The sequence below is a fragment of the Salmo salar genome, chromosome 21 (genome assembly GCF_965601325.2).
Source record: "Salmo salar chromosome 21, fSalSal1, whole genome shotgun sequence".
NCBI classification, from domain to species: domain Eukaryota; kingdom Metazoa; phylum Chordata; class Actinopteri; order Salmoniformes; family Salmonidae; genus Salmo; species Salmo salar.
The window spans coordinates 53,148,053-53,166,307 of NC_138311.1; the positions used below are offsets into that span (position 1 = coordinate 53,148,053).

Here is an 18,255-nt window from a genome sequence, read left to right on the forward strand (position 1 = left end):
TTCAGACGCTACAGACGTTTTTGTGAAAATACCAATTTTGGGGATGTCTCATAGTCTGACAAGCTCCTAGCTCGCCCACCTTCTACCGCAGATAAGGATGGCTGGCGGATGTGGTGGATTGAGACGCAGCCCATGCAAATCCTGATATCTCTAGTTTAAACTGACAGATTTTGATAAGGATTTTTTTGTTACTATGTTACTTTGATTGACGCACGGGTTATCTAGTGATCTCATGATCACTAGATAACAAAAGTTGTTTTGTTTCGAGATCACAAGATCATCAAAATTCCATCATCATCCATTCATTTGTTCAGATGCATGATAATAAACCACCTCATCAAGGTGCCCTCTGGGTGGGTCGATCGCAATGTGGTCGCGGGGGCATTTAAGCCCTGAACGATGCCTGGCCGTCCGCACCCAAGACCACAGTCAAACGCATGCGAGGTACAACGCAGCTAACTTGGCTAGTCTTGTGAGCTAGCTAGTTAGCCAGGTAGTCGTGTTAGCTAGCTAGCAAACTAGCTTGTTATCTATGCTGGTTCTTAGCTTGCATTACTGATGTGTATAATTATAAGGGAACCTTTATGTTTTGTGGATAATAAGCTATATTCCTGGCAGGCTAATCAGATTTAATAGCAGCCTCAGAAGCTGATAAATCAAAGTGTATTTGTCACGTGCGCCGAATACAACAGGTGTAGACCTTACAGTGAAATGCGTACTTACAGGCTCTAATGAACAGTGCAAAAAAGGTATTAGGTGAACAATAGGTAAGTAAGAAATAAAAAAGACAGTGAAAAATAACAGTAGCGATGCTATATGTAAGGCTCCTTGCAAACAACCTACAAGGCAGCATCCTGACTTATCAGCATCCTGACATATCAGCATCCGAGTCTGCTATTAAGTCAGATCAGCATGCCCGGAATAGAGCTCACTCACTCTTGATCATATACATAATGCACTGAATGCTGTTAGGTTCTAAACATCAGAGTAAGAACTCGAAGGACACTATGAAAGCTTAATCCACGTTTATTCACCCCAAGGGATCGAACAGCTGAACAGACAAAGACATGGTTCCACCAGCGGTGGTATATATACCCCAATTTGGGGTTGAATCTCCTCTTTCTCTCTAAACACCACATCTCTGTTGCTAGGCAGGAAATTAAGTGACACAGGAAATAAAATGTTCCTTCTCCCTTAATGTGACCTGACCTGACCTCAGCCCCCATTCCTCACTAATCCACAACTCCCCACCCTTATCAGTGCCTGCCGAGATGTGATCGTCTTTCCTTCACTCAGTACATTCCAAGCTTAATTGCCTTCACCATATACATTCCTCCTACAGATACCCATTAACTTCTGGTGTAGACGCTAGACTATGGCACCCCTCATGTTTCTATTACAATTAATGATTAATAATATTTCAAGTTTAGAAATCCAAACTCATCAATGCTTATCAGCTTGCAAGGAGCTTTACCTATGAAACAGCCTGCAAGGCAGCATCATGACTTATCAGCCTTTGAGTCTGCTTATCAGACTGTCAAAAATATAGCTCACTCACTTTGTAAATGTAAATATTATCGATAAAACATGAAGTGTTCCTTACAATTATATATCAGTTGTGCAAGCTAACAACTAGCGTAGATAACAAGTTAGCTAGCTACTTATCTAGCTAGCAAGACTACCTAGCTAACTAGCTAGCTAGCTCACAAGACTAGCCAGCTAGCTCACAAGGCTAGCCAAGTTAGCTGCTTGCATGCGATTGGCTGTGGTCTTGGGGGTGCCACACAGCCTGGGAGACAGGGCTGCCTGTCAGGCATTGTTCAGGGCTTAAATGCCCCACCAGGGCTTAGCTTCCCCACAAGCTCTATAGCTCAAGGTAAGGGATATTTAGCTTGCTAACGTTCAAACTTATAAACTGATGAGTTCCAAACACAAATGAAAGCATGATGTCAGCATGAAATGTACCGTCCCTTAGTGTAGCAATCAATAGAAATGTACAGTTGAAGTCAGAAGTTTACGTACACTTAAAACTTGTTTTTCAACCACTCCACACATTTCTTGTTAACAAACTATAGTTTTGACAAGTCGGTTAGGACATCTACTTTGTGCATGACAGAAGTAATCTTTCCAACAATTGTTTTCAGACAGATTATTTCACTTATAATTCACTGTATCACAATTCCAGTGGGTCAGAAGTTTACATACACTAAGTTGACTGTGCCTTTATTAAACAGCTTGGAAAATTCCAGAAAATGATGTCATGGCTTTAGAAGCTTCTGATAGGCTAATTGACATAATTTGAGTCAATTGGAGGTGTACCTGTGGATGTATTTGAAGGCCTACCTTCAAACTCAGTGACTCTTTGCTTGACATCATGGGAAAATCAAAAGAAATCAGACAACACCTCAGAAAAAGAATTGTAGACCTCCACAAGTATGGTTCATCCTTGGGAGCAATTTCCAAATGCCTGAAGGTACCACGTTCATCTGTACAAACAAGAGTATGCAAGTATAAACACTATGGGACCACGCAGCCGTCATACCGCTCAGGAAGAAGACACATTCTGTCTCCTAGAGATGAATGTACTTTGTTGCGATAAGTGCAAATCAATCCCAGAACAACAGCAAAGGACCTTGTGAAGATGCTGGAGGAAACAGGTACAAAAGTATCTATATCTACAGTAAAACGTGTCCTATATCGGCATAACCTGAAAGTCCTCCAAGCAAGGAAGAAGCCACTGCTCCAAAACCGCCATAAAAAAGCCAGACTATGCTTTGCACATGGGGTCAAAGATCGTACTTTTTGGAGAAATGTCCTCTGGTCTGAAGAAACAAAAATAGAACCATTGGGCCATAATGACCATCGTTATGTTTGGAGGAAAAAGGGGGAGGCTTGCAAGCCGAAGAACACCATCCTAACCGTGAGGAACAGGGGTGGCAGCATAATGTTGTGGGGGTGCTTTGCTGCAGGAGGGACTGGTGCACTTCACAAAATAGATGCCATCATGAGAAAGGAAAATGTTAGATATATTGAAGCAACATCTCAAGACATCAGTCAGGAAGTTAAAGCTTGGTCGCAAATGGGTCTTTCAAATGGACAATGACAACAAGCATACTTCCGAAGTTGTGGCAAAATGGCTTAAGGACAACAAAGTCAAGGTGATGGAGTGGCCATCACAAAGCCTTGACCTCAATCCTATGGAAAATTTGAGGGCAGAACTGAAAAAGTGTGTGCGAGCAAGGAGGCCTACAAACCTGACTCAGTTACACCAGCTCTGTCAGGAGGAATGGGCCAAAATTCACCCAACTTATTGTGGGACGCTTGTGGAATGCTACCCGAAACGTTTGACCCAATTTTAAGGCAATGCTACCAAATACTAATTGAGTGTATGTAAACTTCTGACCCACTTTGAATGTGATGAAAGAAATAAAAGCTGAAATAAATCATTCTCTCTACTATTATTCTGACATTTCACATTCTTAAAATAAAGTGGTGATCCTAACTGACCTAAGATATGGAATTATTACTAGGATTAAATGTCAGGAATTGTCAAAAACTGAATTTAAATGTATTTGGCTAAGGTGTATGTAAACTTCCGACTTCAACTGTATGTGCTGATCCACCGTGGGCTCTGATCCACCGTGGGCTCTGATCCACCGTGGGCTCTGATTCACCGTGGCCTCTGATCCACCGTGGGCTCTGATCCACCGTGGCCTCTGATCCACCGTGGGCTCTGATCCACCGTGGCCTCTGATCCACCGTGGGCTCTGATTCACCGTGGGCTCTGATCCACCGTGGGCTCTGCCGCCTCAGTCATACTGTCAATCTAACGTCAATACATCCACTCCTATTTATACAGTTTATCTCGTGATCTTGACCCACCCAAAAAGTTTTTTTTGTCGTGCTCATGAGATAAATAAGTTGTGATCTCAACATAACAAGGGAATCATTTTCTTTTAATTCATATGTCCTCTGGATTTCCATAAGTAACTAAGTCTGGTGTTACAATGAAAAGTTATTCGATCAAGAACTATTCATGAATGTATCTAAGGCAACACTTGATATCATCAGGGATCACAAATCATTGACTTTGTATTATCCTTGTCAAGTTTTACGCATGTCTATTTTTTTTTAAACTGCCAAATAAAATCTATCTATGTAGTGACACGGAACAATAAGACTATGCCTTATAAAGACGTTATAACATGACCTTCCCTCCTTGTCTTTGTAGTGACCCCATCCCTGTGGGCCCCATCTCTGTGGGCCCCATCTCTGTGGGCCCCATCTCTGTGAACCCCATCTCTGTGGACCCCATCTCTGTGGACTCCATCTCTGTGGGCCCCATCTCTGTGGGCCCCATCTCTGTGGACCCCATCTCTGTGGACTCCATCTCTGTGGGCCCCATCTCTGTGGACTCCATCTCTGTGGGCCCTATCTCTGTGGGCCCCATCTGCCATCAACATCTACATTTGTCCTTTGACCTTTGACCTCCAAGGTCATGTGTCGCCTGTCGATGACCTCGCTGTTTGTCTACTTCTGGTTGGTGGAGAGGGGTCAGTGTGACGCCTTCAGCCTTCAAGACACCATGGGAGAGCTGCACGCAGAGTTCGCCGTCAGCCTTTACCAAACGCTCACCAAGACAGAGAACAACTCCAACTTGATCGTGTCGCCAGCGAGCGTCTCGCTGTCCTTGGGTCTTCTGCAGCTGGGCGCCCGCGGCAACACGCTGGCGCAACTGGTGGCCGCACTGGGATATGACATCAACGGTAAGAAACCCCGCTCCCCAAACAGAGCCCCATGGGCTAAGAGGTCAAAGGGCATCCAGAGGATGGCTGAGCCCTTTAACTAGCATCTTTACCACTGTGGGTTTATTTTGCTCTCCATTACGGTTTGTTTAAATCAGTCACCTGAGAATATTCCCTTAAACTGGTGCCGGGCTGCACCGTTGGTACGGGGTCCTGTGGGCCAATTGGTATGGGGGGTCCTGTGGGCCAATTGGTATGGGGGGTCCTGTGGGCTGGTAGAGTGGTGTCTGGAGCCTTAATACCCGCCTCTGCTTTGTAATCAGATTATTCAGAGGATAACACTGAGACTCTGGGGTCGAAAGGTCATGGTGTTACACATTAGTCACTAAACCAGTAAAGTTTAAAAGGTCATGTAGAGAAGGGCGTACTTCAGGCAGAGAGAGAGAAGGAGCATATTTTATTGATTTATCAGCATACTTGATTGATAAAAAAGGTGAAAGGTGCCAAAGTGAAGAAAAGGTTTTGACTCTAAGCCACGGGTGGCTGTGTACAGTATATACACATGTGGTATGGACCTGGGCTCGATGTCTCATGCGTTTCTCAAAACACTGCGTAGATTTAACCGCCATTGGAGAATGTGTCGATATGATACTGATAGGATGGAAAGCAGCCTTGCTCTGATCATTTTTCTCCATTCAAATATTACCTTAACATTAGTCCACAATACGGACGACGAATCAGCGTCCTAGAGCGATATTATCACCTATATCTGCAAATATTTAGGCTTATTCTTTGGCACATTATTGTGCACATCTTGTTACACATCATGAAATATTGAGGCAAAAATCACAGACGGTAGCCAACAATTAGCAAAATAGAACTCAATCGAGCATGAACATGACATTTTATTTGAATATGATTGAAATAAACTCAGCAAAAAAAAAAAAAACATCCTCACTATCAACTGCGTTTATTTTCAGCAAACTTAACATGTGTAAATATTTGTATGAGATTCAACAACTGAGACATAAACTGAACAAGTTCCACAGACATGTGACTAACAGAAATGGAATAATGTGTCCCTGAACAAAGGGTGGGTCAAAATGAAAAGTAACAGTCAGTATCTGGTGTGGCCACCAGCTGCATTAAGTACTGCAGTGCATCTCCTCCTCATAGACTGCACCAGATTGGCCAGTATTTGCTGTGAGATGTTACCCCACGCTTCCACCAAGGCACCTGCAAGTTCCCGGACATTTCTGGGGGGAATGGCCCTAGCCCTCACCCTCCGATCCGACAGGTCCCAGACGTGCTCAATGGGATTGAGATCTGGGCTCTTCGCTGGCTATGGCAGAACACTGACATTCCTGTCTTGCAGCAAATCATGCACAGAACGAGCAGTATGGCTGGTGGCATTGTCATGCTGAAGTGTCATGTCAGGATAAGCCTCCAGGAAGGATACCACATGAGAGAAGAGGATGTCTTCCCTGTAACGCACAGCGTTGAGATTACCTGCAATGACAACAACCTCAGTCCGATGATGCTGTGACACACCGCCCCAGACCATGACGGACCCTCCACCTCCAAATCGATCCCGCTCCAGAGTACAGGCCTCGGTGTAACGCTCATTCCTTCGACAATAAACATGAATCCGACCATCACCTCTGGTGAGACAAAACTGCGACTCGTCAGTGAAGAGCACTTTTTGCCAGTCCTGTATGGTCCAGCGACGGTGGGTTTGTGCCCATAGGCAACGTTTTTGCCGGTGATGTCTGGTGAGGACCTGCCTTACAACAGGCCTACAAGCCCTCAGTCGCGCCTCTCTCAGCCTCTTGCGGACAGTCTGAGCACTGATGGAGGGATTGTGCGTTCCTAGTGTAACTCGGGCATTTGTTTTTTCCATCCTGTACCTGTCCCGCAGGTGTGTACCAATCCTGTGCAGGTGTTGTTACACATGGTCTGCCACTGCGAGGATGATCAGCTGTCCGTCCTGTCTCCCTGTAGCGCTGTCTTAGGCGTTTCACAGTACGGACATCACAATTTATTGCCCTGGCCACATCTACGGTCCTCATGCCTCCTTGCAGCATGCCTAAGGCACATTCACGCAAATCTGCAGGGACCCTGGGCATCTTTCTTCTGGTGTTTTTCAGAGGTAGTAGAAAGGCCTCTTTAGTGTCCTAAGTTTTCATAACTGAGACCTTAACTCCCTACCATCTGTAAGCTGTTAGTGTCTTAATGACCATTCCACAGGTGCATGTCCATTAATTGTTTGTTTCATTGAAAAAGCATGGAAACAGTGTTTAAACCTTTTACAATGAAGATCTGTGAAGTTATTTGGATTTTTACGAATTATCTTTGAAAGACAGGGTCCTGAAAAAGGGACGTTTCTTTTTTTGCTGACTTTATATGGGTCCATAGCCGCGGGAAGTAGTTTAGGGGTGGGGATGGTGAGACTTTTTTTTAACCCTTGCAAAGGCAGAGTTGCAAAGAAAAAGCCATATCTCAGACTGGCCAATAAAAAAAAAAGATTAAGATGGGCAAAAGAACACAGACACTGGACAGAGGAACTCTGCCTAGAAGGCCAGCCTCCCAGAGTCGCCTCTTCACTGTTGACGTTAAAACTGGTGTTTTCCGGGTACTATTTAATTACCGTAATTTCCGGACTATTGAGCGCACCTGAATATAAGCCACTGAATTAAAAAATATATATATTTTAAACATAAATAAGCCGCACGTCTATAAGCCGGAGGTGCCTACCGGTACATTGAAACAAATTAACTTTACACAGGCTTTAACGAAACACAGCTTGTAACAAAAATAAATAGGCTTTAACGAAACACAGCTTGTAACAAAAATAAATAGGCTTTAACGAAACACGGCTTGTAACAAAAAATCAAAAATTAGCAGTAAACAGTAGCCTACCAAGAAAGTCATTGGTCACTATCTTCCTCCTCCTGTGCACTGAAACAACTGAAGTCATCTCCTTCGGTGTCGGAGTTGAATAGCCTCAGAATTGCTTCATCCGATATTGGATCGTTTTCATTGTCGCTCTCGTCACTTTCATCCGGAGGCAAATCCCCCGCTGAGCCCTCTTCAACACGCAGCAGTCCAGCCTTTCGAAACCCGTTGATGATAGTGGATTTTTTGACAATGCTCCACGCTGTCAGGACCCACTGGCAGACTTGACCATAAGTTGCTCTTCGCATGCGGCCCGTTTTAGTGAAGGATTTCTCCCCACTTGTCATCCAAGCCTCCCACTGAACACGGAGCGCCACCTTAAATGCACGATTTACACTGATGTCGAGTGGCTGCAAATACTTTGTTGTGCCCCCAGGAATCACAGCTGGAATTGAGTTTGTCCTCTTGATGGCTTCTTTCACCGAATCTGTTATGTGGGCCCTCATGCTGTCCAAAGTGAGCAATGCCTTGTTCCTGTGAAAGAATCCTCCCGGTCGCTTGCCGTAACACTCCGTATGCCATTCATGCATTAGGCTTTCCGTCATCCATCCTTTCTTGTTGACTTTCACAACAATTCCTCTCTGGAATTTTTCTTTTGGCATCGTCGTGCGTTTAAAAATCACCATCGGTGGAAGCTTTTCTCCCGATGCCGTACAGCTCAGAACACAGGTGAAGTGCGTTTTTTTCATGCCCAGTTGTTTTCAGCGTGACGGATGATTCGCCTTTCCTGTTGACAGTCCGAGTGAGAGGCAGGTCAAACGTCAGAGGAACCTCATCCATATTTATGATGTCGTGCGGGCCAATGGAATGCTCCGCTATCTTTGCATCAGTGAATTTGCGGAAGTTTTAAACTTTTTCCTCGTAGTCGAGAGGGAGCTGCTGACACAGACTCGTCTGTACCCTGATGGACAGGCCTTTACGTCTCATAAATCTGAGACACCACGATGGTCCACCTCTAAAATCCTCAAACTTCATTGCGGTGGCGATTGTTTTGGCTTTCAGTCGGATCTGCACAGTTGAAATACCTCGGCCGTCTGCTCTCTGTGTGTTGAACCAGTCTTCGAGCTAATTTTCTAGTTCGGGCCATCTGCTTTTCTTCCCTCTGAAAGCTTTAGTTGTCATTTTGCACTGAGTCAATTCCTCACGCTGCTGTTTCCAACGTCTTATCATCGACTCATTAAGACCAAGCTCCCGTGCAGCAGCTCTATTTCCTTTTCCAACAGCCAGATCAATCGCCTTCAACTTGAAAGCTGCATCATATGCATTTCTCCGTGTCTTTGCCATGATGAGGGTGACAAAATGACTACCGTAATCAGAATGATGGGAAGTTTGAGAGCGCTCGATTTAATCTAAACAGTAAACAAAAAAGTTGTTTGACCTTAACCCGTTCGGCAAATTTCATTGGTCTAATGAAAGCTTCATGCTGCCAAAAAACTGAGCACGTCACAGAATGTGTTCTTTTGGAGAAAAAAAAATTGAAAGCGGGAAAAATCCATATATTATCCGCGTCATTGTTTAAGCCGCGAGGTTCAAAGCGTGGGAAAAAAGTTGCGGCTTATAGTCTGGAAATTACGGTAAGCTGCCAGTTGAGGACTTGTGAGGCATTTGTTTCTCAAACTAGACACTCTAATGTACTTGTCCTCTTGCTCAGTTGTGCACCGGGGCCTCAAACTCCTCTTTCTCTTCTGGTTTCAGCCAGTTTGCGCTGTTCTGTGAAGGGAGTAGTACACAGCGTTGTACGAGATCTTTAGTTTCTTGGCAATTTCTCGCATGGAATAGCCTTCATTTCTCAAAACAAGAATAGGCTGACTAGTTTCAAAAGAAAGGTCTTTGTTTCTGGACATTTTGAGCCTGTAATCGAACCCGCAAATTCTGATGCTCCAGATACTCAACTAGTGTAAAGAAGGCCAGTTTTATTGCTTCTTTAAGCAGACAACAGTTTTCAGCTGTGCTAACATAATTGCAAAAGGGTTTTCTAATGATCAATTAGGTTTTTCAAATGATAAACTTGGATTAGCTAACACAACGTTCCATTGGAACACAGGAGTGATGGTTGCTGATAATGGGCCTCTGTATGCCTATGTAGATATTTCATAAAAAATCTGCAGTTTCCAGCTACAATAGTCATTTACAACATTAGCAATGTCTACACTGTATTTCTGATCAGTTTGATGTTATTTTAATGGACAGAAAATGTGCTTTTCCTTCAAAAACAAGGAACAAAGTGACCCCAAACTTTTGAACGGTAGTGTACATACATGCAGTACATACATGTACATACACACTTTATATGTACACATACATACATACACACATACATACACACATACATACATACATACATACATACATACTTCTAGGCCCTCTCCTATTCTCGCTATACACCAAGTCACTTGGCTCTGTCATATCCTCACATGGTCTCCCCTATCATTGCTATGCAGACGACACACAATTAATCTTCTCCTTTCCCCCTTCTGATAACCAGGCGGCGAATCGCATCTCTGCATGTCTGTCAGACATATCAGTGTGGATGACGGATCACCAGCTCAAGCTGAACCTCGGCAAGACGGAGCTGCTCTTCCTCCCGGGGAAGGACTGCCCGTTCCATGATCTCGCCATCACGGTTGACAACTCCCTTGTGTCCTCCTCCCAGAGTGCTAAGAACCTTGGCGTGATCCTGGACAACACCCTGTCGTTCTCCACTAACATCAAGGCGGTGACCCGATCCTGTAGGTTCATGCTCTACAACATTCGCAGAGTACGACCCTGCCTCACACAGGAAGCGGCGCAGGTCCTAATCCAGGCACTTGTCATCTCCCGTCTGGATTACTGCAACTCGCTGTTGGCTGGGCTCCCTGCCTGTGCCATTAAACCCCTACAACTCATCCAGAACGCCGCAGCCCGTCTGGTGTTCAACCTTCCCAAGTTCTCTCACGTCACCCCGCTCCTCCGCTCTCTCCACTGGCTTCCAGTTGAAGCTCGCATCCGCTACAAGACCATGGTGATTGCCTACGGAGCTGTGAAGGGAACGGCACCTCCATACCTTCAGGCTCTGATCAGGCCCTACACCCAAACAAGGGCACTGCGTTCATCCACCACTGGCCTGCTGGCCCCCCTACCTCTGAGGAAGCACAGTTCCCGCTCAGCCCAGTCAAAACTGTTCGCTGCTCTGGCACCCCAATGGTGGAACAAGCTCCCTCACGACGCCAGGACAGCGGAGTCAATCACCACCTTCCGGAGACACCTGAAACCCCACCTCTTTAAGGAATACCTAGGATAGGATAAAGTAATCCTTCTAAACCCCCCCCCCCCCCTTAAAATATTTAGATGCACTATTGTAAAGTGGTTGTTCCACTGGATATCATAAGGTGAATGCACCATTTTGTAAGTCGCTCTGGATAAGAGCGTCTGCTAAATGACTTAAATGTAATGTAATGTAATACATACATACATACATACATACATACATACATACATACATACATACATACATACATAAATCACACACACACATACATACATACATACATACATACATACATACATACATACATACATACATACATACATACATACATACATACATACATACATACATACATACATGCAATTGCAGAGCTGGATTAAATGGTTGGCCGGATCCTGGTGTCTTCTTCACTCTTGTTTTGGAATACATCGTTTCCTCATCACATTCTTGAACACATAAGGTTTCCATTTGGGTCGTCACTATCTGGAAAAGTTGCAAAATCTTATCTAGAGTCAGCTTACTCTAACCCTCAACCATTAGTGGGGAAGACCAGTTCTATTTATCTTCTTAAAATCTGATCTAACCCTAACCACACTGCTAACCTAATGCCTAACCCTAACCACACTGCTAACCTAATGCTTAATAACCACACTGCTAACCTAATGCTTAACACTAACCACACTGCTAACCTAATGCTTAATAACCACACTGCTAACCTAATGCTTAATAACCACACTGCTAACCTAATGCTTAATAACCACACTGCTAACCTAATGCTTAATAACCACACTGCTAACCTAATGCTTAATAACCACACTGCTAACCTAATGCTTAATAACCACACTGCTAACCTAATGCTTAATAACCACACTGCTAACCTAATGCTTAATAACCACACTGCTAACCTAATGCTTAACACTAAACACACTGCTAACCTAATGCTTAATAACCACACTGCTAACCTAATGCTTAATAACCACACTGCTAACCTAATGCTTAACACTAACCACACTGCTAACCTAATGCTTAACACTAACCACACTGCTAACCTAATGCTTAATAACCACACTGCTAACCTAATGCTTAATAACCACACTGCTAACCTAATGCTTAATAACCACACTGCTAACCTAATGCCTAACCCTAACCACACTGCTAACCTAATGCCTAACCCTAACCACACTGCTAACCTAATGCTTAATAACCACACTGCTAACCTAATGCTTAATAACCACACTGCTAACCTAATGCCTAACCCTAACCACACTGCTAACCTAATGCCTAACACTAACCACACTGCTAACCTAATGCCTAACCCTAACCACACTGCTAACCTAATGCCTAACCCTAACCACACTGCTAACCTAATGCTTAATAACCACACTGCTAACCTAATGCCTAACACTAACCACACTGCTAACCTAATGCTTAATAACCACACTGCTAACCTAATGCCTAACCCTAACCACACTGCTAACCTAATGCTTAATAACCACACTGCTAACCTAATGCCTAACCCTAACCACACTGCTAACCTTATGCTTAATAACCACACTGCTAACCTAATGCTTAACACTAACCACACTGCTAACCTAATGCTTAACACTAACCACACTGCTAACCTAATGCCTAACCCTAACCACACTGCTAACCTAATGCCTAACCCTAACCACACTGCTAACCTTATGCCTAACCCTAACCACACTGCTAACCTAATGCTTAATAACCACACTGCTAACCTAATGCCTAACCCTAACCACACTGCTAACCTAATGCTTAATAACCACACTGCTAACCTAATGCCTAACCCTAACCACACTGCTAACCTAATGCTTAACACTAACCACACTGCTAACCTAATGCCTAACCACACTGCTAACCTAATGCTTAACACTAACCACACTGCTAACATTATGCTTAATAACCACACTGCTAACCTAATGCCTAACCCTAACCACACTGCTAACCTAATGCCTAACCCTAACTACACTGCTAACCTAATGCCTAACCCTAACCACACTGCTAACCTAATGCCTAACCATAACCACACTGCTAACCTAATGCTTAATAACCACACTGCTAACCTAATGCCTAACCCTAACCACACTGCTAACCTTATGCCTAACCCTAACCACACTGCTAACCTAATGCTTAATAACCACACTGCTAACCTAATGCTTAACACTAACCACACTGCTAACCTAATGCCTAACCCTAACCACACTGCTAACCTAATGCTTAACACTAACCACACTGCTAACCTAATGCCTAACCCTAACCACACTGCTAACCTAATGCCTAACCCTAACCACACTGCTAACCTAATGCCTAACCCTAACCACACTGCTAACCTAATGCCTAACCATAACCACACTGCTAACCTAATGCTTAATAACCACACTGCTAACCTAATGCCTAACCCTAACCACACTGCTAACCTTATGCCTAACCCTAACCACACTGCTAACCTAATGCTTAATAACCACACTGCTAACCTAATGCTTAACACTAACCACACTGCTAACCTAATGCCTAACCCTAACCACACTGCTAACCTAATGCTTAACACTAACCACACTGCTAACCTAATGCCTAACCCTAACCACACTGCTAACCTAATGCCTAACCCTAACCACACTGCTAACCGAATGCCTAACCCTAACCACACTGCTAACCTAATGCCTAACCCTAACCACACTGCTAACCTAATGCCTAACCATAACCACACTGCTAACCGAATGCCTAACCCTAACCACACTGCTAACCTTATGCCTAACCCTAACCACACTGCTAACCTAATGCCTAACCCTAACCACACTGCTAACCTTATGCCTAACCCTAACCACACTTCTAACCTTATACCTAACCATAACCACACTGCTAACCTTATACCTAACCCTAACCACACTGCTAACCTTATACCTAACCATAACCACACTGCTAACCTTAACCCTAACCTATCAATTCAATGTATTTATAAAGCCCTTTTAACATCAGCTGATGTCACAAAGTGCTATACAGAAACCCAGCCTAATATTCCAAACAGAAAGCAATGCAGATGTAGAAGCACGGTGGCTAGGAAAAACTCCCTAGAAAGGCAGGAACCTAGGAAGAAACCTAGAGAGGAACCAGGCTCTGAAGGGTGACTATGCCTCTTCTGGCTGTGCCGGATGGAGATTATAAGAGTACATGGCCATTTAAGGCCAGATTGTTCTTCAACCTACACCAAATTGCTAACCATATGCCTAACCCTAACCCTGACCATACTGCTAACCTTATGCCTATCCCTAACCACACTGCTAACCTTATGCCTAACCCTAACCTTAACCACTCTGCTAACCTTATGCCTATCCCTAACCACACTGCTAACCTTATGCCTAACCCTAACCTTAACCACTCTGCTAACCTTATGCCTAACCCTAACCATAAATGAAAACCAAAAAGCTAATTTAGTAGGAACCTAGCCACTGATTCCACTTCTGGTCTCTCCAGATATGCAGGTGCATGACTTCCTGTTGCGGTCGCAGGGGGATTTGGGTAACTCCAGTCACGGTGTGCGGCTCCGGCAGGCCTGCGTCCTATTCATCCAGAGCGGCGTCCAGCTACTTCCTGTTTTTACCCAGCATGCAGCAGCCTTGGGCAACAGCAGTCTGGCGCGAGCCAACTTCAGCCAGCCCAACCACAGTCGAAGCCAGCTGCAACAGTGGGGACACAACCACGGCACCGGTGAGCCCCTCCAGTCCAGTGGCAGTGGGGAGCTGTTTGGGTCTGGCGAGGCTCAGGAAGAAGCCTTGTGGTGGGGACAGCGGGTGCAGATGGCCCTGGTCAACACTGTGAACTTCCGGGGAGTGTGGCAGAAACAGTTCCTCTTCACTGACACCCAGAACCTTCCCTTCACCCTGTCGGACGGCAGCACCATCAAGGTGCCCATGATGCACCAGGCCACAGAGGTCAACTTTGGTAAGTGAGAAGAGACAACGGCAATATCTTTCTGTCTGTCTCTCCCTTTGGCTGTGGCTTATAGTCAATCCATCAAGTACCACACCACATTTAGCTTAACGGTAGAGTTTGGAGTTTTGATTCATACTATAGTAATCTAGATCATTTGACAGTCTACAAGACATTGTAAAGTACAAGTGTTTAGTGCTTCTGCATCGCTTGCTCTTTGGGGGGGTTCTAGGCTGGGTGTCTGTAAAACACGGACAACTGCTGATGTAAAAAAGGATTCTAAAATCCATACGATTGCTTATCCTGTGCCCTTATCAAAGCTGTCCCTCCCTTTGTTTCCCCATCTATGAGTAGGTCAGTTCCGCACCTCGTCTGACCAGCGCTACACAGTTCTGGAGCTGCCGTACCTGGGCCGCTCCCTCAGTCTGCTGGTGGCTATGCCCAGTGACAGGAAGACACCACTGTCCTCGCTGGAATCCCAGCTAACCCCCAACGCTGTGGCCACCTGGGACACCGGCCTCCGTAGAACCAAGATGGATGTCTTCATCCCCAGGTAGCCTACACATATCAATATGTTTTCATTTAAAAACATTTATTATACCAGGTTAGTATCACTGATGTAAAACATTTATTATGCCAGGTTAGTATCACTGATGTAAAACATTTATTATACCAGGTTAGTATCACTGATGTAAAACATTTATTAAACCAGGTTAGTATCACTGATGTAAAACATTTCCTAGCCCAAACTGGCTTCCTTTCCCTGTATCCTAACGTTGTTTGCTAAGAGGGATACCTGGGACAACCTAACTTCACGCCATTGAAGTTGACATTTAAAACGGTTTAGGGTTAGGTAAGGATTATGGTTTATAGGGTATTTTGTATTTATTATGGATCCCCATTAGGTCCTGCCAAAGCAGCAGCTACTCTTCCTGGGGTTTATTATGGATCCCCATTAGTTCCTGCCAAGGCAGCAGCTACTCTTCCTGGGGTTTATTATGGATCCCCATTAGTTCCTGCCAAGGCAGCGGCTACTCTTCCTGGGGTTTATTATGGATCCCCGTTAGGTCCTGCCAATGCAGCGGCTACTCTTCCTGGGGTTTATTATGGATCCCCGTTAGTTCCTGCCAAGGCAGCGGCTACTCTTCCTGGGGTTTATTATGGATCCCCGTTAGTTCCTGTCAAGGCAGCGGCTACTCTTCCTGGGGTTTATTATGGATCCCCGTTAGTTCCTGCCAAGGCAGCAGCTACTCTTCCTGGGGTTTATTATGGATCCCCATTTGTTCCTGCCAAAGCAGCAGCTACTCTTCCTGGGGTTTATTATGGATCCCCATTAGTTCCTGCCAAGGCAGCAGCTACTCTTCCTGGGGTTTATTATGGATCCCCATTAGTTCCTGCCAAAGCAGCAGCTACTCTTCCTGGGGTTTATTATGGATCCCCATTAGTTCCTGCCAAAGCAGCAGCTACTCTTCCTGGGTTCCAACAAAATGAAGGCAGTTTATACAATTTTAAAAATATTACAATACATTCACAGATTTCACAACACACTGTGTGCCCTCAGGCCCCTACTCCACCACTACCACATATCTACAGTACTAAATCCGTGTGTGTGTGTGTGTGTGTGTGTGTGTGTGTGTGTGTGTGTGTGTGTGTGTGTGTGTGTGTGTGTGTGTGTGTGTGTGTGTGTATGCATGTGTCTGTGCCAATGTTTGTGTTGCTTCACAGTCCCCGCTGTTCCAGAAGGTGTTTTTTTTTTAAATCTGTTTTTTAAATCTAATTTTACTGCTTGCATCAGTTACTTGATGTGGAATAAAGTTCCATGTAGTCATGGCCTCTATGTATTACTGTGTGCCTCCCATAGTCTGTTCTGGACTTGGGGACTGTGAAGAGACCTCTTGTGGGGTAGGGTCATCCCAAGGATCCCATAGCATTTACCATGTCCTAACCTCCATGATGCCTGATCTATCGTGGCCAAACAGGATAATGGTAGTGTAATGCACACTGTCATTCAACAGGTTTAACATGCAGAACAGGTTCAACCTGAGGTTGGTTCTGCCGTCGATGGGGGTCAGTGACGCCTTCAACCCAATGGCGGCAGACTTTACTGGACTCTCAGGTACAGAACACTTAACTGCCTTATCCTAGTTTAATATATATAGAGATTAGGGGGGGCAAAATTCCACAATGTCTCTTCAATGCTTTTCAAAACGAGGAACATTTTCAAAATTGGAATTTGGTTTACTTTCTGAGTCGAGCTATAAAACCTTGTATGAGGCTCCATGTCATCCTCAGTACACTATGCAGATGACTGTCCACTACTTAAACATTGTGTTTTTCTCTCCACAGCAGATGAGGACCTATATGTGTCAGATGCCTTTCATGAGGCCAGGATAGAGGTAACAGAGGACGGGACCAAGGCAGCTGCAGCCACAGCTATGGTGCTACTCAAACGATCCCGAGCTCCCGTCTTCAAAGCAGACCGACCTTTCTTCTTCCTCTTGCGACAAGTCAGCACAGGTAGGCCTACCATACAAAAAAATTAACAGATGGCTTGCATATGCAATAAGGCCTGAGGGGGTGTGGTATATGGCCAATATACCACGGCTAAGGGCTGTTCTTATGTACGACGCAATGCAGAGTGCCTGGATACAGCCCTTAGCCGTGGTATATTGGCCGTATATCACAAACCCCCTGAGGTGCCTTATTACTATTATAAACTGGTTACCAACGTAATTATAATAGTAAAATGCATTTTTTTTGTCATACCTGTGGTATACGGTCTGATATACCACGGCTTTTAGCCAATCAGCATTCAGGACTCAAACCATCCACTAATATTCAACATAGTAAAAGAAGCATGCTATAGCTGCGTTTACACAGGCAGCCCAATTCTGATCTTTTGCCACCGATAGTTTTTTTGACCAATCAGATCAGTGGCAGATCAGATTTGGGCTGACTGTGTAAACACAGCCTTAGTCAGTGTGTTGTATTGCCGTTACAGCATCACCTTGTTAGTTTGGTCTTCTATTAATCGTTCCATTTGTCATCCCTCTCTCTCCAGGATCTGTTCTATTCATGGGGCGTGTGGTGAATCCAGCTGATCAGGCAACCAAGGATCCCCCTACCTCCACCCTAGGACCTCCACCCTAGGACCCCCTTACCTCCACCCTAGGACCCCCTTACCTCTACCCTAGGAGCCCCTTACCTCCACCCTAGGACCCCCACCACCATACCCTACCCCAGCTCATATTCAACCCCAACACAGTACCTATATTTATTGGGGACCAATAAGAGGTTTCCAGACATCAGAAAGAGGGACAATATTTGTTGTACATATCTGTAAATAAAATGTAAATACAT

At 44.7% G+C, this 18,255-nt stretch overlaps 1 protein-coding gene across 1 annotated transcript; it reads left to right on the top strand.

Moving 5' to 3' along the window:
• Positions 1–367: 367 nt before the first annotated feature.
• On the top strand, positions 368–18,045 carry LOC106582496 (putative serpin E3). The gene is made up of 8 exons (XM_082966905.1): positions 368–444; positions 4,232–4,424; positions 4,496–4,766; positions 14,440–14,907; positions 15,250–15,448; positions 16,911–17,011; positions 17,242–17,412; positions 17,957–18,045. The coding sequence occupies exons 1-8, from the start codon at positions 368–370 to the stop codon at positions 18,043–18,045; spliced, it is 1,569 nt and encodes a 522-aa protein (XP_082823031.1).
• Positions 18,046–18,255: the final 210 nt, after the last annotated feature.